The 23,708-nt window shown below is 48.7% G+C and overlaps 1 protein-coding gene across 7 annotated transcripts in view; it reads right to left on the bottom strand.

Moving 5' to 3' along the window:
* Positions 1 to 23,708, bottom strand: part of PHKB (phosphorylase kinase regulatory subunit beta) — a 168,673-nt gene that overhangs the window by 100,499 nt on the left and 44,466 nt on the right. For all 7 annotated transcript variants that reach the window (XM_077288747.1, XM_077288745.1, XM_077288751.1 and 4 more), the window contains 3 exons: positions 7,749 to 7,848; positions 5,329 to 5,436; positions 2,104 to 2,184 (listed from right to left, as the gene is read on the bottom strand). In XM_077288747.1, the coding sequence (XP_077144862.1) occupies positions 2,104 to 2,184; positions 5,329 to 5,436; positions 7,749 to 7,848 (289 nt within the window). The remainder of the gene's footprint in view (positions 1 to 2,103; positions 2,185 to 5,328; positions 5,437 to 7,748; positions 7,849 to 23,708) is intronic.

The following is a 23,708-nucleotide window of genomic DNA, read 5'->3' as shown; positions in this document are numbered from 1 at the left end:
TTCTCTACAAGAAAAGTTCCTAGAAGAAACATCAGCCAGATAGGAGGCAGCCGGCCGCAGAGCGCCCTAGATTTCACTGGCACAATGGGGATATAAAAGTCATGTAAATATCGGAAGATTCATTATCTCCAATAAGGGACATAAAGGCTTCGGCGGGGGCTGCACGTGGAGCAGAGGGCTGCACGTGGAGCGGAGGGCTGCACGTGTTGCGGAGGGCTGCACGTGTTGCGGAGGGCTGCACGTGGAGCGGCGGGCTGCACGTGGAGAGGAGGGCTGTACGTGGAGCGGAGGGCTGTACGTGGAGCGGAGGGCTGTACGTGGAGCGGAGGGCTGTACGTGGAGCGGAGGGCTGTACGTGGAGTGAGGGGCTGTACATGGAACAGGGGGACGGAGCGCCGTAATGAAAGGAGCTGTTTATAACCCCGAGCCGCTGTCGCTTCGACATAATCAGCTCGCGCCTCAGTCCTGCAGACAGAATACGGATTTAGGAACAAGACGGAGATGCAGCTGTGAACGATAAGGTGATGGAAGCCAGGGCCAATCTCCGGGTAATAGCCTGTCTGCCGGTGACACCGAGGAAATACATTACTAAATGTATGAGAAGAGAAGCCAGGATAGAAAATGAAATCGTGATCGCTACTCAATAAAAAAAAAATACAAAAACAAATAGGATTTCTCTTCTCCGAGTCGGAAAACGGAGAACATTATACTGAAATCTGTGAAACACAGAACGGCATTATTATTAGTAAGGCAGTCTGTACTGAAGGGGTGGGGGGGGGTGGGGGGGGAGTGTAAGGGTGCGCACCGAGACGTGTGTAAAATTGGGGCAGAAAAGCAGGATCCGGCCTTCATTTACCCCATACTCCACCGTTATTGCCTTTGTCGTATCATGGCGCCAGACTGTTGCATGCATCCGTCTATAGATGCAGGTGTTCGGCTCAGGAGAGGCAGCAGCAGCACACCGCGTGTCACAAGCACCCAATGCACTGGATCACAATCGTCGTTTACAGGATACGGAGAGTCAACTGGAGGAGAGTAGTTTAGAGGAGGATAATGGACCGCAGCTACTGTGCACATTACATATGGGGGCTGAGACTGCACTGATAAGTAACAACAGTAAAGTCAAAGCTTCTCACAGCTGAGCATCTGCTACAATGTGTGCAGTTTGGAGAGGACGTGAAGCACAAAGTATCTTAGAAAGTTCTGATATTTTTCATTTATCTAGAGATTCATATAAAATGGGAAAACCCCTGTAAGAAAACTGGGTGACAACAGACATCCAGGGTTGTCGCCCACATGCCCCCAAAATACCCAGCTGAGTAACGGCCACGAGGACAACCCCGGCCTCCCCATCACTGACGAGGTCTCAGCCGGATCTATGTAGGCCACTGCTGATGGCAAAAAGTAGAGCTTTCTTCATCGCGAGGACGGGCTTTAAAAATTAATTCCTCTTTATCATCTTAATTCCGCGTCACCATGGCGATGACTTGTCACATGTCCCATATAGAACATCACGTCAGAATGTAGAACAAACCCCAAAAACAGCAAAACCAGGACTAGCGTTCACGTGGGAACAAAAGCGTCCGTCACGTGCCCGCCCAGAATAACCCGCATATAATATTGATAATACAAGACAAAGCTTCCTGTCGCCTGGGAATCGCGCGGTTTGTAACTTAATTGCCCACTCACATAACTCCGAGATGAATTAGTAAGAACGTATGATGAGGAGAAGAAAGGAAAACATCTGAATCATTCATGGGACAAAAAAGAAAAAAAACAAAAACAATCTTTAGCACCCGGGTCACTCAGCGGCGCTGGAGGAAAAAAAATAAATAAAAAGCAGGAGAAAACCCCCCCCAAATAATAAACAAATAAAACAGCTGCAAATGCAACAGTGACGCGGACCCTGGCTCTCCGGGGCCTGCCTGCGGTACAGACTTCCATACTGACAGTTTCCTTTCCAGCTAGTAATTAGGCAGCACAGATTACGGGGCTTGGCGCGTATTGGTTTGATGCAGAAATATAATTAAACGTCAGAGAGAAGCGGGGAAGAATTAATTAAAAACCTATTGATTGGGGATAATGGAATTGTTGGGGGCACACCTCGTCTGTGTTGTAGATGATCTGCAGTCCGGATGAAATCATCTCCACCAGGTACAGGAGGAAGAGTGACACCGCGTTTATCTGGAGGAAGAACACAAAGGTCAGAGGTCACGGATTACAACGTGTGGTGCAGATGCTGGCAGGCGGCGCGGTGCGACCGCTGATCGGCAGACACGGAGCGAGAGATCGTTAACAGATCGTACAGTGCAGAGGCGGACACTGAGCTCGGCAGCACAGACTGGGGGCACAGGACGATGCGCTGCCGACAACAATGAGCTACTCTGCAAACTAGAAGATCATTTCGCCTGATGAGCGCGTGTCTGCCGGACTGCCGGGTGCAGGATTATCGGGACACGAGTGTTCCTAGTATGATGGGGCAGCGCGAGCGCAGCTCTACATGGAGTCAGTGACGGGGACAACTCGGCTCGACCGCCACCGTGGTATACCAGACACTGCTCTACAGGCGTTAAAGGTTCGCGCCAGACCTGGCACACTGCTCTACAGGCATTAAAGGGACGCTCCAGACCTGGCACACAGCTCTACAGGCATTACGCTCCAGACAGAATACACACGGCACACAGCTCTATAGGCATTAAAAGGGATGCTCCACACATGATAAACACACGGTACAATGCTCTATAGGCATTAAAGGGACGCTCCGGATCAAATACACACACAGCAAACTGCTCTACAGACATTTAAAAGGGACGCTCCACACATGATAAATACACAGCACAATGCTCTATATGCATTAAAGGGACGCTCCGGACCAAATACACATACGGCACACTGCACTACAGGAATTAAAGGGACGCTCCAGACCAGATACACACACGGCACACTGCACTATAGGCATTAAAGGGACGCTAAGGACCAAATACACACACGGCCCCCCAGGAAGAAGCGACAAGCTTAACGCGCGTCGGGGTTTCTTTTCTCCTACAGCAACCTCCACATCGCAGGTACTGACACCATGATATCACTGCTTCTTTATTGCTCTTGGTTCCCAGTATTGCAAGGATTATGTTGCACTTACATTTTCCTATCGGCGATGCACTTGCACTTTAGCACAGGTTACTTTTAGCTCTCACAGGACTAACTCCTTTTTGACCCTGTACTTACCATACTGTGATCCTTGGACACTATCACTTCAACATTCCAGAGCCTGCTGTGGCACCTGTTTTCAACATCTTTCAATGCCACAAAATACTTTGACTCTTTTGGATGTATAAAGATATTTATTACTCTCCATGTTGCTGTCAATGGACTTTCTAATTACCGTCACTGATTGATTATTTTTGGTGTACGTTGCTTGGAGCTCACTCTGCCTTGTTTTATTTTCCCTTACCTACTGTATATTTATGATTCTAAATTTTATCTATTTGTCAATAAATTATTCTATTTTATCTTGGGTTTTGTACTTCCTTTTTTGGATATACTCAAATACACACATGGCATACAGCTCTACAGGCATTAAAGGGACGCTCCAGACCGAATACACACACGGCACAATGCTCTATAGGCATTAAAGGGACGCTCCAGACCAAATACACACATGGCACACTGCTCTATAGGCATTAAAGGGACGCTTCAGACAAGATACCTACATAGCACACAGCTTTCTATGCATTTAAAGGGACACTTCAGACATGATTCCTGGTACACAGCTCAACAAGTATTTCTGAGGATTAGGTAAATGACATTTAGACAGCGCTTGATGACAATTTCTTCATATCTCTACGGCTCAGATCACACCTGACCGTCCACCGCGATGGACAACCAAATGATGTTATTTCACATTCAGCCCCTATGCGTGGCCGCATCACGGCAGGCCGGCCACCCCCACGTTGCCGCACACCGACAGGTTGCCCCCCTCCCCCTACGCATGGCAGCACCCTGACAGGCCAGCCCCCCATGTGTGGCTGCACCCCCCAATGTCTTTGCATTGGATTTCCTCATCGCTTTCAGGATATCTCATTGAGGTCAGTGGATGATTATCACATTGTTGAGCACATCCATAGTCTGAAAACCTGCACTGACCAAACACTTATCACAGCCCAGAGTCTGCTACAGTTGTAGCCAGTGTGATCAATCCTCTGTGAGCGGCCTGATCCTCCGAGAGTTACCCGATCCTCTGTGAGCCGCCCAACCCTCCGTCAGCCGCCAGACCCTCGCTCCCGCTCTTCTGTCACAATGTATCAGTCTGGAGTACGTGATATTTAGATGGGATACATATAGTCCAAACCCTGTCCTGTATTTTGTCTCTCGATCTTTGTTGGAAAGTATTCCTTTCACTGACAACAAGCAGAGGACTAGGTTACAGTGCTGGTCTTGATGACCAGTATGGATGCCAGATAAGTGTAGGATATGACCCTTCAGGACGGCCAGGGTTCAGGGCCGAGCGATGCAGAACAGACACCAGGCACGAGCCGTGTATCTGGTGAAGCCGAGGACTCGCTGAGTTTCCTAAGTTTAGATCAGTAACGAGGACGAGATCTCCAGGTAATTATCTCACTTCTGCTCGGCGGCCGCTCGGAGGCATCTGATTAACGGCTTCCACAATGTGCCGGGCACCAGGGGAACGGCGCGGCGCCTTCTCACCGCTGATAATGGAAGCATCTCCTGCCGGGAAGGATGAATGGCGCAGCTCCGCTGTCCTGTGTAGTTAACACATTTGTGTGGGCAGGATAACGAGCCGTGGTCTGGTGTCAGCAAACAGTCTGCAGTCCGCGACAGCCGGCGCAGACCCGGACGAGCCCCGGACCGCCAGAGCACCGGACCACCCGAGCACCGGACCGCCAGAGCACCGGACCGCCAGAGCACCGGACCGCCAGAGCACCGGACCGCCAGAGCACCGGACCGCCAGAGCACCGGACCGCCAGAGCACCGGACCGCCAGAGCACCGGACCGCCAGAGCACCGGACCGCCAGAGCACCGGACCGCCAGAGCACCGGACCGCCAGAGCACCGGACCGCCAGAGCACCGGACCGCCAGAGCACCGGACCGCCAGAGCACCGGACCGCCAGAGCACCGGACCGCCAGAGCACCGGACCGCCAGAGCACCGGACCGCCTGGTGACCGCAGCCTGACCCGTCACAAGAAGCTTGGTTCTACAATCGCTGAGACTTGGGTACAATTGCTTTAAGTCCAGACAGGCCAGCCCCCATGTGTGGCCGCACACCGACAGGGCCAAATGTGAGCCAAATGCTTCATTGTGACACATACCTGGATGTGGCCGTACTGCTCGTAGGACAGGACCTCGTCCCCCGTGTCCAGGTGGAAGATAGAATGGAGACATTTCTGGGGGCTGGGGTCCTGCTTAAACTGCTCCACCTGCAAGACAAGAGGCCAGAGGTAACAGCAGGAGAACCCACCAGCTGCACCCACCAGCCTGCTTTCTCCCCCCTGCAGAGTGGTACAGTGTTATAGGGGGGGTACAGCAGCCTGCTTTCTCCCCACTGCAGGGTGGTACAGTGTTATAGGGTGGTACCGCAGCCTGCTTTTTCCCCCCTGCAGGGTGGTACAGTGTTATAGGGTGGTACCGCAGCCTGCTTTCTCCCCCCTGCAGGGTGGTACAGTGTTATAGGGGGGTGCAGCAGCCTGCTTTCTCCCCCCTGCAGGGTGGTACAGTGTTATAGGGGGGTACCGCAGCCTGCTTTCTCCCCCCTGCAGGGTGGTACAGCGTTATAGGGGGGTACCGCAGGCTGCTTTTTCCCCCCTGCAGGGTGGTACAGTGTTATAGGGTGGTACCGCAGCCTGCTTTCTCCCCCCTGCAGGGTGGTACAGTGTTATAGGGGGGTACAGCAGCCTGCTTTCTCCCCCCTGCAGGGTGGTACAGTGTTATAGGGGGGTACCGCAGCCTGCTTTCTCCCCCCTGCAGGGTGGTACAGTGTTATAGGGGGGTACCGCAGCCTGCTTTCTCCCCCCTGCAGGATGGTACAGTGTTATAGGGTGGTACCGCAGCCTGCTTTCTCCCCCCTGCAGGGTGGTACAGTGTTATAGGGTGGTACCGCAGCCTGCTTTCTCCCCCCTGCAGGGTGGTACAGTGTTATAGGGTGGTACCGCAGCCTGCTTTCTCCCCCCTGCAGGGCGGTACAGTGTTATAGGGGGGTACCGCAGCCTGCTTTCTCCCCCCTGCAGGGCGGTACAGTGTTATAGGGGGGTACCGCAGCCTGCTTTCTCCCCCCTGCAGGGTGGTACAGTGTTATAGGGAAGTACCGCAGCCTGCTTTCTCCCCCCTGCAGGATGGTACAGTGTTATAGGGTGGTACCGCAGCCAGCTTTCTCCCCCCTGCAGGGTGGTACAGTGTTATAGGGTGGTACCGCAGCCTGCTTTCTCCCCCCTGCAGGGTGGTACAGTGTTATAGGGGGGTACCGCAGCCTGCTTTCTCCCCCCTGCAGGGTGGTACAGTGTTATAGGGGGGTACCGCAGCCTGCTTTCTCCCCCCTGCAGGGCGGTACAGTGTTATAGGGGGGTACCGCAGCCTGCTTTCTCCCCCCTGCAGGGTGGTACAGTGTTATAGGGGGGTACCGCAGCCTGCTTTCTCCCCCCTGCAGGATGGTACAGTGTTATAGGGTGGTACCGCAGCCTGCTTTCTCCCCCCTGCAGGGTGGTACAGTGTTATAGGGGGGTACCGCAGCCTGCTTTCTCCCCCCCTGCAGGGTGGTACAGTGTTATAGGGGGGGTACCGCAGCCTGCTTTCTCCCCCCTGCAGGGTGGTACAGTGTTATAGGGGGGTACAGCAGCCTGCTTTCTCCCCCCTGCAGGGTGGTACAGTGTTATAGGGGGGGTACCGCAGCCTGCTTTCTCCCCCCTGCAGGGTGGTACAGTGTTATAGGGGGTAACCGCAGCCTGCTTTCTCCCCCCTGCAGGGTGGTACAGCGTTATAGGGGGGTACCGCAGCCTGCTTTCTCCCCACTGCAGGGCGGTACAGTGTTATAGGGTGGTACCGCAGCCTGCTTTCTCCCCCCTGCAGGGCGGTACAGTGTTATAGGGGGTAACCGCAGCCTGCTTTCTCCCCCCTGCAGGGTGATAGTGTTATAGGGGGGTACAGCAGCCTGCTTTCTCCCACTTGCAGGGTGGTACAGTGTTATAGGGGGGTACCGCAGCCCGCTCTCTCCCCCCTGCAGGGTAGTAAAGTGTTATAGGGGGGTACCGCAGCCTGCTTTCTCCTCCCTGCAGGGTGCTCCAGTGTTAATTGTGTTTATGAGCTTGGAATCTGCTCTGGGCTCGGAGGCCGCTCTGCCTGGCTTGCGGTGATTAATAGGGCGTGCTGCAAGAAAACAGACAAAACAATGGAAACCACAGAAATACATTATGGGATGTCTCCGGGGTGTGGAGCATTATGGAATGTCTCCGGGGTGTGGAGCATTATGGGATGTCTCCGGGGTGTGGAGCGCGGCCAGATCACGAGGCGAGGGGAAGGCGGCTGCGCTCAGACATTAGCACTCCACGCTGATTTTCAGATCCACCATCTGGGCTGCTCTGCGCTGATGTCGGTAATGACCGTCACCCCGAAACAGAGAAGAAAGATGACCCCTCGCCCTGCACTGCACCCCAGCACCAATAATGTTCAGGGTCCTAGGAAAACTGGGTGACAGCGGCTGTACTGATGGTCGGGGGTGGCAGCGAGCACCATCATTTACCTTATCGGCCTGCCGCATGTAGCAGTACAGGATTCCTCGCATGCACTTGATGGCGGAGTGCTCCAGCTCATGCGTCCGCCCTTTGTCATCATCGACGCGTCTGGACGCAGGAGATAAAATGGAGACAAAGAAAAAATTATTACACAGAAAGGCGCAGGGCTGCGAACAACACACAAAGGAAGACTCCGGGACAAGACGCTGCAGAGGCGGCCATAGCCGAGAACAAGGCCAACACAGCGATCCTCAGATACACCCGCTCACTAACACGGTCCATATAGCTATACCTCAGAGCTGCGCTCACGCGGCTGCTGGTACTATTGGAAAAAGTATGGAAGACAGGCACAACCGAACATCATTACTTCTACCTGCAGAGGAGAAGGCAAGGACAGCGCAGAATTCCAACAAGCAGGGAATGTTGGGAAATTACTGCTCCGAAGCATCATATATTAAAATATATACACACAGTGTCTGCACCAGCAGAATAGTGAGTGCAGCTCTGGGGTATAATACAGGATGTAACTCAGCATCAGTAATGTAATGTATATGTACAGTGACTGCACCAGCAGAATAGTGAGTGCAGCTCTGGGGTATAATACAGGATGTAACCCAGGATCAGTAATGTAATGTATGTACACAGTGACTGCACCAGCAGAATAGTGAGTGCAGTTCTGGGGTATAATACAGGATGTAACCCAGGATCAGTAATGTAATGTATGTACACAGTGACTGCAACAGCAGAATAGTGAGTGCAGCTCTGGAGTATAATACAGGATGTAACTCAAGATCAGTAATGTAATGTATGTACACAGTGACTGCACCAGGAGAATAGTGAGTGCAGCTCTGGGGTATAATACAGGATGTAACTCAGGATCAGTAATGTAATGTGTGTACAAAGTGACTGCACCAGCAGAATAGTGAGTGCAGCCCTGGAGTATAATACAGGATGTAACTCAGGATCAGTAATGTAATGTATGTACACAGTGACTGCTCCAGCAGAATAGTGAGTGCAGCTCTGGAGTATAATACAGGATGTAACTCAGGATCAGTAATGTAATGTGTGTACACAGTGACTGCTCCAGCAGAATAGTGAGTGCAGCTCTGGAGTATAATACAGGATGTAACTCAGGATCAGTAATGTAATGTGTGTACACAGTGACTGCACCAGCAGAATAGTGAGTGCAGCTGTGGGGTAATGTGGTAAAATATAAATATACTAGATGGTGGCCCGATTCTAACGCATCGGGTATTCTAGAATATGTATGTATGTATGTATATAGCAGCCACATAGTATATAGGAGCCATGTAGTACATAGCACACAAATAGTACGTGGCCTGTGCTATATACTATGTGGCTGTTATATACATACATACGTACATATTGTAGAATACCCGATGCGTTAATACAGGCCATGCAATATATAACAGTGGCCACGCAGTATATAACACAGCCCAAACAGTATATAACACAGCCCACGAACTATATAACACAGCCCACGCAGTATATAGCAGCCACACAGTATATAACACAGGCGACGTAGTATATAACACTGGCCACGTAATATATAGCACAGCCCACAAAGTATCTAACACTAGCCACGTAGTATATAGCAGCCATGCGGTATATAACACAGCCCACGTAGTATACAGCAGTGTGGGCACTATATCCCTGTTTAAAAAAATAATTAAAATAAAAAATAGTTATATACTCACCGGCCGGGATCCAGCGAAGCTCTGACGATGCGCATGCGACTGCCGCCATCTCGCGAGACCGCTAAGTCTTCTGGGTAATTTTGCAATGCATCTCTGGGAACGGAAGATGGCGGCAGCCGCGTGCAGCTCGGCGGACTACAGAGGGTGAGAATAGCAGGTTTTTGTTTTTTTTATTTTTAACATTACATCTTTTTACTATTGATGCTGCACAGGCAGCATCAATAGTAAAAAGTTGGGGACAAACAGGGTTAACAGCAGCGGTAATGGAGTGCGTTACCAGCGGCATAACGCGGTCCGTTACAGCTGGCATTAACCCTGTGTTAGCGGTGACTGGAGGGGAGTATGTGGGAGCCAGGCACTGACTGCAGGGGAGTAGGGATTAAACGGACTGTGCCCGTCGCTGATTGGTCGTGGCAGCCATGACAGGCAGCTGGCGAGACCAATCAGCGACACGGGATTTCCGTTACGGAAGCTGCAGATATATAGATATATACAGATATATACACACACACACTAGCTGTACTACCTGGCTTCGCCCGGGTTGATAACTGCTGTTAGCAAAATAGAATGTGTTAACAAAAATTTATTCTGCACACAAAACCACAAAATAAATAGATAGAAATGTAATTATTAAAAGGCCCTTGAGGAAGCAGCTCTTGTTCTCTTGTCTGCAAGCCTCGCTTCCCTCTGCTCAGAAAGTTCAATGGCTCTTGAGGAAGCAGCTGCTGTTCTCATGTGTGTCAGCCTTGTTTCTCGGTCTTCACATTTTTCATTGGCCCGTAATGCAGCTTTTCTTTTCGCATCAGCTGACATTCGTGCCATGGAACTCCTTTTCTTATGAGGCATTATTGTGGTAAAAATAGTCTGTAACTGGCAGTTTCTATATCCTTTCACATAGAGGTAATGTGACTGACATCAGCCTTTCCACCAACATACCCTAACTGACATGCTATTACCTCACACAAGCTTTGTTATACCGAGAATGTCCTTTGTTGCCTATATTAACCAATCAGAGCTCAGATTAATTAACTGTAGCAAAATAGAAGCTGAGCTGTGATTGGTTGCTATTGGCAGCCTGATAAATCCCCAGCCAACAGGAAGCCCTCCCCCCTGGCAGTATATATTAGCTCACACATACACATAATAGACAGGTCATGTGACTGACAGCTGCCATATTTCCTATATGGTACATTTGTTGCTCTTGTAGTTCGTCTGCTTATTAATCAGATTTTTATTTTTGAAGGATAATACCAGACTTGTGTGTGTTTTAGGGCGAGTTTCATGTGTCAAGTTGTGTGTGTTGAGCTGCGTGTGGCGACATGCATGTAGTGACTTTTGTGAGATGAGTTTTGTGTGGCGACATGCGTGTAGCAACTTTTTGTGTGTCGAGTTGCATGTGACAGGTTAGTGTAGCAAGTTGTGTGCAGCAAGTTTTGCACATGGTGAGTTTTGCGCGTGGCGAGTTTTATGTGTGGTGCGTTTTGAGTATGTGCAAGTTTTGTGTGTTGCAACTTTTGTGCATGTGGCAATTTTTCCGCGTGTGCAAGTTTTGCATGTGGCGAGTTTTGCATGTGGCCAATTTTGCGCGTGGTGAGTTTTGAGTGGCGACTTTTGTGTTTCGACTTTTATGTGGCGGGGTTGGTGTATGTGTGGTGAAATGTGTGCTGAGGGTGGTATATGTGTTCAAGCGCGTGGTAATGTGTGGCGCATTTTGTGTGTGTGTTCATATCCCCGTGTGTGGTGAGTATCCCATGTCGGGGCCCCACCTTTCCAACTGTACGGTATATACTCTTTGGCGCCATCGCTCTCATTCTTTAAGTCCCCCTTGTTCACATCTGGCAGCTGTCAATTTGCCTCCAACACTTTTCCTTTCACTTTTTCCCCATTATGTAGACAGGGGCAAAATTGCTTGGTGAATTGGAACGTGCAGGGTTAAAATTTCACCTCACAACATAGCCTATGACGCTCTCGGGGTCCAGACGTGTGACTGTGCAAAATTTTGTGGCTGTAGCTGCGACGGTGCAGATGCCAATTCCGGACATACACACATACACACACAGCTTTATATATTAGATGTGTGTGTAGTGAACTATGTCTAGGGTTATATGTGTAACTAGCAGTAGTAGCATCTGCCCTGAAGGCTGCAGGTTCTCACCCAGGTGTTAATATGTATTTTCCTGAGACAAACTTCTGTCTCCAAATCTCACTAGGGGGTCTAGCAATGACCAAAGAAGAAAGGGAACATTTGACACCTCCTCCTAGCTCTTGGAAGAGAGATGTCAATTACGGCCTGATAGTATCTCTTTGAGAACAATTACACAAAGGGTCTCAAGAGAAAATAATATATTCATTGGTAGCGAGGCCATGGTCTAATCAAAAAACAAGCAATTATGATATTGACCTGAGGGGCTGGACTAGAAATCTGACCTCCAGACCAAAGCTATAAATTAGACCTGTATACCTAGAATCGTGTTCACATAATGGGGGCAGCAGAGCTGGTGTGATTTAATCTACATTCATCCCACCCTCAGGGAGCAGAAAGCAGACTACCAAGTTAGATGATTTCTTTAAGTTTTCTCCTGTTATTTTATACTGTTTTGCATAAGTTGTATGTCTTTTTATTATATCATTTATACCTTCTTCTTACTGTAAGAACTGAACCTTTTTGTATTAAAGTATAAAACTTTAACAAGTTGAACCTTGAATGTTCTAACGAATCCATAGCCTAAGGTGTGTGAGCCTTATGAGTGGTAGACATTATTAGTACTAATATTTCCAGGACTCATCGCCCGTGTGTTCGATGAGTGGTGGCAGCGTGTATGAGCGGGTGTGTGGCCTGGGTCGGTGTGTGATTTATGCTCCCATTACAGCATAGGACAGAGGTTGAATGCTGGACTGGGAGTGGGGATATAGATGAATCCTTGCAGGCACAACCCCAAGTCACGTGATGAATTAGTGACACCATGGAGTAAGGGATCCGTGACAGGTATAATACAGGATGTAACTCGGGATCAGTACACAATAATATATTTACCGTATATACTCGAGTATAAGCCGACCCGAGTATAAGCCGACCCCCCTAATTTTGCCACAAAAAACTGGGAAAACTTATTGACTCGAGTATAAGCCTAGGGTGGAAAATGCAGCAGGTACCGGTGAATTTCAAAATTAAAAATAGATACTCCATACCGTTCATTATGGCCCCATAGATGCTCCACATAAAGCTGTGCCACATATAATGCTCTGCACCGTTCATTATGGCCCCATAGATGCTCCACATAAAGCTGTGCCATATATACAATGCTCTGCACCGTTGCCCCATAGCTGTGCCATATATGCTCTGCACCGTTGCCCCATAGCTGTGCCATATAGTGCTCTGCACCATTGCCCCACAGCTGTGCCATATAGTGCTCTGCACCGTTGCCCCATAGCTGTGCCATATAGTGCTCTGCACCGTCCATTATTGCCCCATAGCTGTGCCATATAGTGCTCTGCACCATTATTGCCCCATAGCTGTGCCATATAGTGCTCTGCACCGTTGCCCCATAGCTGTGCCATATAGTGCTCTGCACCGTTGCCCCATAGCTGTGCCATATAGTGCTCTGCACCGTCCATTATTGCCCCATAGCTGTGCCATATAGTGCTCTGCACCATTGCCCCATAGCTGTGCCATATAGTGCTCTGCACTGTCCATTATTGCCCCATAGCTGTGCCATATAGTGCTCTGCACCGTCCATTATTGCCCCATAGCTGTTGCTGCTGCTGCAATAAAAAAAAAATAAAAAACATACTCACCTGTCTTGCTTGCAGCTCCTCGGCGCCATCTTCCCGGCGTCTCTCCGCACTGACTGATCAGGCAGAGGGCGGCGCGCACACTATATGCGTCATCGCGCCCTCTGCCTGAACAGTCAGAGCGGAGAGACGCCGGGAAGATGGCGAGACGCCCGGCGTGTGGAACGAGGACAGGTGAATATGTCATACTTACCTGCTCCCGGCGTCCCGCTCCTTCCCCCTGCCTGTCTTCGGTGCCGCAGCCTCTTCCTCTGTCAGCGGTCACCGGCACCGCTTCATTAGAGAAATGAATAGGCGGCTCCGCCCCTATGGGAGGTGGAGCCGCCTATTCATTTCTCTAATGAGCGGTCCCACGTGACCGCTCAGGGGAAGAGGCTGCGGCACCGAAGACAGTGTGACAGGCAGGGGGAGCGCCAGGATCGCCGGAACTAGGTAAGTATATGACAGTGCTCACCCGCCGACCCCACCACCGATCATGACTCGAGTATAAGCCGAGAGGGGCACTTTCAGCCCAAAAATTTGGGCTGAAAATCTCGGCTTATACTCGAGTATATACGGTACTTTGTCAGCAGGAGAAAATGCTTTTTAAACATTGTGTAAAACGTGCATAACAGTGACAGAGAATGTTGATTCCGATGATCCGTTTTCTGCGTATTCTGAGCGATTCACCACCTCGCCCTCTCCATTAAATCGCCCGGCTCCCTCACGTCACCCCCTCTCCCTCACGTCGCCACATCCCTTACGTCGCCCCACTCCCCCTAATGTTGGCCCTTCTCCCTCACCTCTCTCCCACACCTCGCCCTGTTATTTTGCCTCTCTCCCTCACCTCGCCCTCTCCGTTATTTTGCCCCTCTCACTCACGTCGCCCCTCTCCCTCACGTGGCAGTCTCCGTTATTTTACTCCTCTCTCTCACCTTGCCCTCTCCCTCACCTCGCCCCTCTCCCTCACCTCTCTCCGTTATGTTGCACCTCTCCCTTAAGTCGCCCCTCTCCCTCAAGTCACCTCTTCCGTCTATTGCTCTGGAGTGAAGGTTGCGGTCACCCTGCTGAGACAGATAGTAAAACAGGAGAAGTATGAGAGCGGCCACTGCGGGGCACGTTCAGTGCGAGTATCAGGGGGAGAAATCTTCTCTATAGAAGAAGGGAAAATACATATATTCAGCCCTCAATGCATCCTAATTAGCCGCTGTGTGACGGGAGACGGCGACATTCCTGCAGCCGCAAGATTTGTGCATAGGAAGAGCGATTATCATCTCTATGTATTATGGAGTCTGTCAATACGCTGTAAATAATTCATCAGCCGCCGCTCTTTTCTTTACGGCACATCACAAGCCGCAGCACCTGCATGTGTGCGTGAGCGAAGCGCAAGCGTCCATTTATACTGGATGATGGGGGGGGGGGAAACACGAGCCCCCCGCACCTCCTCCCTCCAATAAAAAGCCAATGGAGTACAGAATATCCATTCCTTCTGCACACAGCACGGGTTACTGAGATTTCTGACATTAACTGAATGCTCCCCCTCAAAGAGGCAAAGAGTGAGTGCAAAGCTGAAAGCTGCCCCCTTGTGCCCTCCAAAACTGAAGAGCCAGATCTCAGGAGACGTGGAACCCAAGCAGATGTGTAACGGGTTCACAAAATCAGGCCAGTGGGCACGGGGAAGGAGAGACCCTGCTGTATGCCCACCTGTGCCCCCCCCCCCCCTGCAGAAATATGGGGGGGAAGGTGCTAAATTACATAGCTTTACTGTATGATACATGTAATCTAAAAGTACAGGATGTAACTCAGGATCAGTAATGTAATGTATGTACACAGTGACTGCACCAGCAGAATAGTGAGTGCAGCTCTGGAGTATAATACAGGATGTAACTCAGGATCAGTAATGTAATGTATGTACACAGTGACTGCAGCAGCAGAATAGCGAGTTCAGCTCTGGGGTATAATACAGGATGTAACTCAGGATCAGTAATGTATGTACACAGTGATTGCACCAGCAGAATAGTGAGTGCAGCTCTGGGGTACAATACAGGATGTAACTCAGGATCAGTAATGTATGTACACAGTGATTGCACCAGCAGAATAGTGAGTGCAGCTCTGGCTGTGTGTATACACACAGACACTCGTTTACAAGCCATAATGAGATTTTTATTAGCAGTAAACACCAGTTATTACCTTCCCTTCGGTTGTGAATTATCGTTTCCCGCAGGCCTGAGCACCACAGGGGATGAGGAGTTCAGTACTCAATCCCTTATGTGCCGCTATTTTAGGTTTTTTACAAAGCTGTCATTTTAAGCCACGGAGCGCCGCTCCGCACAATGGAGGCATCAGCCGTAATATGCTAATACAAAGGCACTGGTGTTAAAGGCGGTAATTGCCAGGCAGTCGCAGAACGTCGCTTTCTTGTGGATTATAGTGAAAGTGCTGAACACAAGTGTAATGACTCCCCGATTACTATGTATAAATCAGTGGCAGCAGTGTAATGGCGGTCAGGCGGGGTCCGCACCCATCTGTAAAGAGGGGCTGCGTTTAGGGTAAATGAAAAAACAAGCTGAAAATTACAGCCTTTCCAAGTAGCAACCATCTGACGTGAAACAGAGGGAACGAAATAAAGGGATTGAGATAAAGCTCAAAAAATGTATAAAAGTGATAACGAATATGAAGCGGATATTAGAGAACAGGAGGCGACTAGGCGGTATTTAATTAACGCACGTTCTGGGGGACCAGCGGTCGGACCCCCAGCCATCAGTAAGCTATCCACTGTTTTATGGATAAGGAATAAGGTATTCCCCAAAACAAGTCTGCTTCTTCCAAAAACAGCGCCACCACTGTCTACAGAATCACGTAACGCATTATCGTAATGTGACAGATGAGGGTGCCAGCGGCTGAACGCTCCTAACGATGCTGCACGATTGTCAGCAGCGGGAGAAACGCCAGATCAGAACTTATGGATGCTGAAGCCGCCGAGAGCCATGAAGTGGCCGGATCAATATCTGCAATCCCACGGCGAGAGCGACGACGCGTCACAGTCACGGTGGATGTAAGAACGGACAGGGAGCCATGAAAATCATCACTAAGGTGAGATCAGCCCGAGAGGTAAAGAGCGACTAGATCCAGAATCACCATCCAATACAGGCCCAGCATGGAGGGTACGAGGTCCTGCGGGGTCCGCGGCTGCGCAGCTGACTCCTCCAACATTATCGGCTGAGCATCACTGGGGTGGGATCTCCACCTATCGCACATTTATGGCACAAACCGTGGATTCATTTCTCATCAGTGCTGATCCTAAACTTCAGAGCTGCATTCACAAATCTGCAGATTAAAGACCTTCACTATTTCCTGCTTGTTCAGTCTCTGGCACAGATGTGCATTGTAGGAAGTGACGCGCCTAGAGCCTCAGACATTTGTCATTATTTCCAAATCTTGTACGGTAAAAACACACTAAGAAATGATGTAGGCATCCAGGACCTGCGGTGGGCCCCTTCCTCACTATTCTCAGGAGGCCAAACCCCACTTGTGCGCCCTTCCTTCACTGTTCCTCATAGGCTCACCCTCCCTGTACTAGGCAAACCCACCCTCCTGATACTGGTGAGGACCTTCCTTGTGGTTCTTGGTATGTCTTCTCCAATTAATCCTGTTGAGCCCCTCCCTCCTTGATCTCCATAGACCCATCACCAATGATCCCGGTGAGCCCCTCCCTTTTGACTTTCATTAGGCCCATCCTGACTAATCCTGGTGAGCCCCTCCCTGATGATTATCAGTAGGCCAATCTCCACTGATCCTGGAGGGCTCCTCCATTCTTTAATAGACCCACTCCTACTGATCTGGGTAAGCATCCCTCCTTTCTTTGCAGGCCTACCCACGGGATCCTGGTGGGCCCATCCCTGATGATTCTCAGTAGGCCCATCTCCACTGATCCTGGGGCGCCTCTCCCTCATGATTCTTGGCATGTCTTCCGCCATTAATCCTGATGCGCTCCCCCCTTCTTATTTTCTGTAGATCCACTCCCACTGACCTGGGTGGACCTCCCTCCTTTTTCCTTATACATCCACCCCCAGTGATCCTGGTGCGTTTCTCCCTGATGATTCTCAGTAGGCCCATCCCCACTGATCCTGTGGCCCACCTCCCTTCTTGTTATCGTTAGAGCAACTCCCTAAGAGCTGGGTGGGCCTCCCTACTTTTTATCTGTAGACCCACCCCCACTGATCCTGTTGGGGCCCCTCCCTGAGGATTCTCAGTAGGCCCATTTCCATTGATCCTGGGGCGCCCCCTGTCTATGAGGCTGCAAGTTCAGGTTGTGAGACCTGTTAGGCTACTTTCACACTAGCGTTTTTCTGCAGACGTCGAAATGCATCTTTTGTGGAAAAAACGCATCCTGCAAAATGTCCCGCAGGATGCGTTTTTTCCCAGAGACTTGTATTGGCGACGCATTGCGACGGATTGTCATTAGTCGTGTACGTCGTACGGCGGATGCGTCGAAATTTAGCGACACGTCGCCTGGAAAAAACGTAGATTGTAACTTTTTTGTCTCCGCCTAAAAAACGTGTCGCGACGCATCCTGCGGCATGCGTCGTTGGCTACAATGGAAGCCTATGGACGCAGGATCCGTCGAGACACGTCGTACGAAGCAATGGAGCGCTGCAATACATTTTTTTACACTGAGCATGCTCAGATTCAGGATTTTGCAGCAAATTCACCAGACACCCCCAAATCTATATAAACCTGGCCTGGGCCTTCAACCCCAATTGTGCCAGCAAGAAGCCTACATGGAAGAAGCTTGCCAGCAAGACTCCAGCCTGCCAGCAAGACTCCAGCCTGCCAGCAAGACTCCAGCCTGCCAGCAAGACTCCAGCCTGCCAGCAAGACTCCAGCCTGCCAGCAAGACTCCAGCCTGCCAGCAAGACTCCAGCCTGCCAGCAAGACTCCAGCCTGCCAGCAAGACTCCTGGCACACCCAGACTCCAGCCACCATAGAGCCAGCGTGAGTAATGCCATTTTTGTGTGCGTCTGTGTGCATGTCTGTGTGTGCGTGTGCATTTGTGTCTGTATGACGTACTGACTACAGTAAGAGCTAAAAACCTGAATATAGCCAGAGGCCTGCCATCGTCCTGCAACAGCCAGTATCCTGCCAGAGTCCAGATCCACCCTGAGGCCTGCCATTGTGAAGACAGCCAGCTCCAGCCGGAGGCCTGCCAGCATCCCAGACGGTGTGATTTGTGCCTTTTTTACGTGTGTATGTGTGCGTGTCTGTATGCGTCTTGTGTTTGGGTCCGCCTGTGTGCTTTCGTGCATCTGTGTGTGTTTGCATAAAGCCTCTGTGCTTTTGTGTGTGCATCTGTGTATTTGCGTACGGCTGTGTGCTTTTGTATGTATGCCTTCACCTGCCTGCACCTTATGCCTGCGCCAATGTTATGCCTGTTCCTGTGTTATGCTTGTGTTATGCCTGCGCCTGTGTGCTTTTGTGCGTGTGCATGCACCTGTGTGCTTTCAGGCATGTTTGTGTGCGTCTTGGTGATTGCATGTGCATGCGTCCATGCCTTTTGGTTAATTCCCTTTTTCTGATGTATTTACCAAGTATAGTGGTCTGTGCAGCATGTAGTTTCAATGTGTGAGCGTGTGTCTTGCGTGTTTTTTTTTTCTCTTTAAAATTGTTTTGTTTTTTTTAAATCTGATGTATTTACCAAGTATAGTGGTCTGTGCAGCATGTGGTTTCAATGTGTGAGCGTGTGTTTTGCGTGTTTTTTTTTTTCTCTTTAACCCCTTCACCCCAAAGCCTGTTTTCACCTAAGTGACACGGCCAATTTTTACAATTCTGACCACTGTCACTTTATGAGGTCATAACTCTGAAACGCTTCAATGGATCCTGGTGATTCTGAGATTGTTTTCTCGTGACATATTGTACTTTATGATAGTGGTAAAACTTCTTTGATATGACTTGCATTTATTTGTGAAAAAAACAGAAGTTTGTCGAAAATTATGAAAATTTAGCAATTTTAAAATTTTTCGTTTTTATGCCCTTAAATTAGAGAGTTATATCACATAATATAGTCAATAAACAACATTTCCCACATGTCTGCTTTACATCAGCAAAATTTTGGAAACATAATTTTTTTTTGTTAGGGAGTTAAGGGTTAAAAGTTGACCAGCGATTTCTCATTTTTGCAACAAAATTTGCAAAACCATTTTTTTTACGGACCACCTCACACTTGAACTGACTTTGAGGGGTCTATATGACAGAAAATGCCCAAAAGTGACACCATTCTAAAAACTGCACCCCTCAAGGTACTCAAAACCACTTTCAAAAAGTTTATTAACCCTTCAGGTGCTTCACAGGAATTTTTGGAATGTTTAAAAAAAATTGAACATTTAACTTTTTTTTCACAAAATTTTTACTTCAGATCCAATTTGTTTTATTTTACCAAGGGTAACAGGAGAAATTGGACCAAAAAAGTTGTTGTACAATTTGTCCTGAGTACGCCGATACCCCACATGTTGGGGTAAACCATTGATTGGGCACATGGCAGAGCTCGGAAGGGAAGGAGCGCCATTTGACTTTTCAATGCAAAATTGTCTGGAATTGAGATCGGAACCCATGTCGTGTTTGGAGAGCCCCTGACGTGCCTAAACAGTGGAAACCCCCACAAGTGACACCATTTTGGAAAGTAGACCCTCTAAGGAACTAATCTAGATGTGTGGTGAGCATTTTGAACCTCCAAGTGCTTCACAGAAGTTTATAATGTAGAGCCGTAAAAAAAATTAATATTAATTTTCACAAAAAATGATCTTTTTGCCCCAAATTTTTTATTTTCCCAAGGGTAGCAGGATAAATTGGACCCCAAAAGTTGTTGTGCAATTTGTCCTGAGTACGCTGATACTTCATATATGGGGATAAACCACTGTTTGGGCGCATGGCAGAGCTCGGAAGGGAAGGAGCGCCATTTGACTTTTCAATGCAAAATTGGCTGGAATTGAGATCGGAACCCATGTCGTGTTTGGAGAGCCCCTGACGTGCCTAAACAGTGGAAACCCCCACAAGTGACACCATTTTGGAAAGAAGACCCCCTAAGGAACTTATTTAGATGTGTGGTGAGCACTTTTAACCCCCAGTTGTTTCACTAAAGTTTAGAATGTAGCGCTGTGAAAATTAAAAAATCATTTTTTCTTTCCACAAAATGATGTTTTAGCCCGCAATTTTTTTTCCCCAAGGGTAACAGGAGAAATTGGACCACAAAAGTTATTGTCCAATTTGTCCTGAGTACGCTGATACCCCATACATTGGGGGGAACCACTGTTTGTGCGCACGGCAGAGCTCGGAAGGGAAGGAGCGCCGTTTGAAATGCAGACTTAAGATGGATTGGTCTGCAGGTGTCATGTTGCATTTGCAGAGCCCCTGATGTACCTAAACAGTAGAAACCCCCCACAAGTGACCCCATATTGGAAACTAGACCCCCCACGGAGTTTATCTAGATGTGTTGTGAGAACTTTGAACCCCCAAGTGCTTCACTACAGAAAATTATATTTTAGCCCCCATGTTTTTATTTTCCCAAGGGTAAGGCTGGTTTCACACTTGCGTTTTTATCTGCATGCGTTATTTAAAAAAACGCATGTGTGAAAAAACGCATGTAAACGCGGTAAAACGCATGCGTTTTTTAGACGCATGCGTTTTTATAGAAAAACACAAGAAAACAAGAAAAAACAAAAAAAACCTAACCCTACCCCTAACCTGAAATACGTGGCACTGAAATACGTGGCACTGAAATACGTTTATATACGTATATACGTATATAAGTGGCACGATATTTCAGTGCCACGTATATAAGTGCCACGTATATAAGTGCCACGTATATAAGTGCCACGTATATAAGTGCCACGTATATAAGTGCCACGTATATAAGTGCCACGATATTTCAGTGGCCACGATATTTCAGTGGCCACGATATTTCAGTGGCCACGATATTTCAGTGGCCACGATATTTCAGTGGCCACGATATTTCAGTGGCCACGATATTTCAGTGGCCACGTATATAAGTGCCACGTAAATAAGTGCCACGTAAATAAGTGCCACGTAAATAAGTGCCACGTATATAAGTGCCACGTATATAAGTGCCACGTATATAAGTGCCACGTATTTCACGTAAATGCCACGATATTTCAGTGCCACGTATTTCACTGAAATATCGTGGCACTTAAATACGTGGCATTGAAATATCGTGGCACTGAAATATCGTGGAACTGAAAGACGTGGCACTGAAAGACGTGGCACTGAAATACGTGGCACTGAAATACGTGGCACTGAAATACGTGGCACTATGACTGTCAGAAAATGTTCATTAAATGGTTAGGGGTGAGTTTAGGGGTAGGGTTAGGATCCCTTTATCACCTTGATGGTGGTGGGTGACTTTTCAGTGTGTGTTCTGGTTTTTTTCTATAAAAACACATGCGTTCTTAACGCAAACAAACGCGTTGAGATCGGACGCCATGTCGCGTTTGGAGAGCCCCTGATGTGCCTAAACAGTGAAAACTCCCCAATTCTAACTGAAACCCTAACCCCAACCCTAACCCTAGTCCTAACCCTAGCGCTACTTTCACACTAGCGTTTTTTTGCATACGTCGCAATGCGTCGTTTTGGCGAAAAAACGCATCCTGCAAAGTCATCTGCAGGATGCGTTTTTTCCCCATAGACTAACATTAGCGATGTATTGACACACGTCACAAGCGTCGTGCGACGGTTGCGTCGTGTTGTGGCGGACCGCCGGCAGCAAAAAACGTTACATGTAACTTTTTTTTGTGCCGACGGTCCACCATTTCCGACCGCGCATGCGCGGCTGGAACTCTGCCCCCACCTCCCCGCACCTCACAATGGGGCAGCGGATGCGTGGAAAAACAGCATCCGCTGCCCCCGTTGTGCGGCGCTTGCACAGTATGCGTCGGTATGTCGGGCCGACGCAGCGCGACGGCCCCGTACCGACGCTAGTGTGAAAGTAGCCTAACGGGAAAATGGAAATAAATATATTTTTTAAAATTTTATTATTTTTCCCTAACTAAGGGGGTGATGAATGGGGATTTGATTTACTTTTATAGCGTTTTTGGGCGGATTTTTATGGTTGGCAGCCATCACACACTAAAAGACGCTTTTTATTGCAAAAAATAGTTTTTGCATCACCACATTTTGAGAGCTATAATTTTTCCATATTTTGGTCCACAGTCATGTGAGATCTTGTTTTTTGCAGGACGAGTTGACGTTTTTACTGGTACCATTTTCGGGTACATGACATTTTTTGATCGCTTTTTACTCCGATTTTTGGGAGGCGGAATGAACAAAAACCAGCAATTCCTGAAATTCTTTTAGGGGAGGCGTTTATACCGTTCCGCGTTTGGTAAAAAGGATAAAGCAGTTTTATTCTTCGGGTCAGTACGATTACAGCAATACCTCATTTATGTAATTTGTTTATGTTTTGGCGCTTTTACACAATAAAAACTATTTTATATAAAAAAATAATTGTTTTTGCATCGCTTTATTCTGAGGACTATAACTTTTTTATTTTTCTGCTGATGATGCTGTATGGTGGCTTTTTTTTTGCGGGACAAGATGACGTTTTCAGCGGTACCATGGTTATTTATATCCGTCTTTTTGATCGCGTGTTATTCCACTTTTTGTTTGGCGGTATGAGAATAAAGCGTTGTTTTTTGCCTCGTTTTTTTTGTTTGTTTTTTTACGGTGTTCACTGAAGGGGTTAACTAGTGATATAGTTTTATAGGTGGGGTCGTTACGGACGCGGCGATACTAAATGTGTGTACTTTTATTGTGTGATTTTTTTTTTTATTTAGATAAAGAAATGTATTTATGGGAATATTTTTTTTTCTTTTCTTTATTTAGGAATTTTTTTTTTTTTTTTTTTTTTCTTTTACACATGTGGAAAATTTTTTTTTTTTACTTTGTCCCAGGGGGGGGACATCACAGATCGGTGATCTGACAGTGTGCACAGCACTCTGTCAGATCACCGATGTGACAGACACATTGCAGAGGCTTGCCGGCGCCTGCTATGAGGAATTCTCAGCAGACGCCGGCAAGCAGGGTCATCTCATGACCCGGAAGGAGTCCCGCGGCCATCTTGGCTCCGGGGACTCCTTCCAGGTCACCGGAGCAGCGCGATCTCATCGCGCTGCTCCGGTGGGAGAGCGCAGGGAGCCCCCATCCCTGCGCGATCCCCCTCTATGCCGCTGTCACTATTGACAGCGGCATCAGAGGGGTTAAATGCCCGCGATCGGCAACAGCGCCGATCGTGGGCATTGCTGCGGGGTGTCAGCTGTCATATACAGCTGACACCCGCACCCGATCACCGCGGCGCTCAGCGCGAGACCGCGGTGATCGATGCGCCGTACTAGTACTGCGGCTGGCACTAATGCAGTGCCGGCAGCGCCGTACTAGTACGGCGCATGGCACGAAGGGGTTAAAATTGTTTTT

The sequence above is a fragment of the Ranitomeya variabilis genome, chromosome 2 (genome assembly GCF_051348905.1).
Source record: "Ranitomeya variabilis isolate aRanVar5 chromosome 2, aRanVar5.hap1, whole genome shotgun sequence".
In the NCBI taxonomy this organism is placed as follows: domain Eukaryota; kingdom Metazoa; phylum Chordata; class Amphibia; order Anura; family Dendrobatidae; genus Ranitomeya; species Ranitomeya variabilis.
Note: the sequence above shows the minus strand (reverse complement) of the source record. Positions and strands in the feature narration are given on the sequence as shown.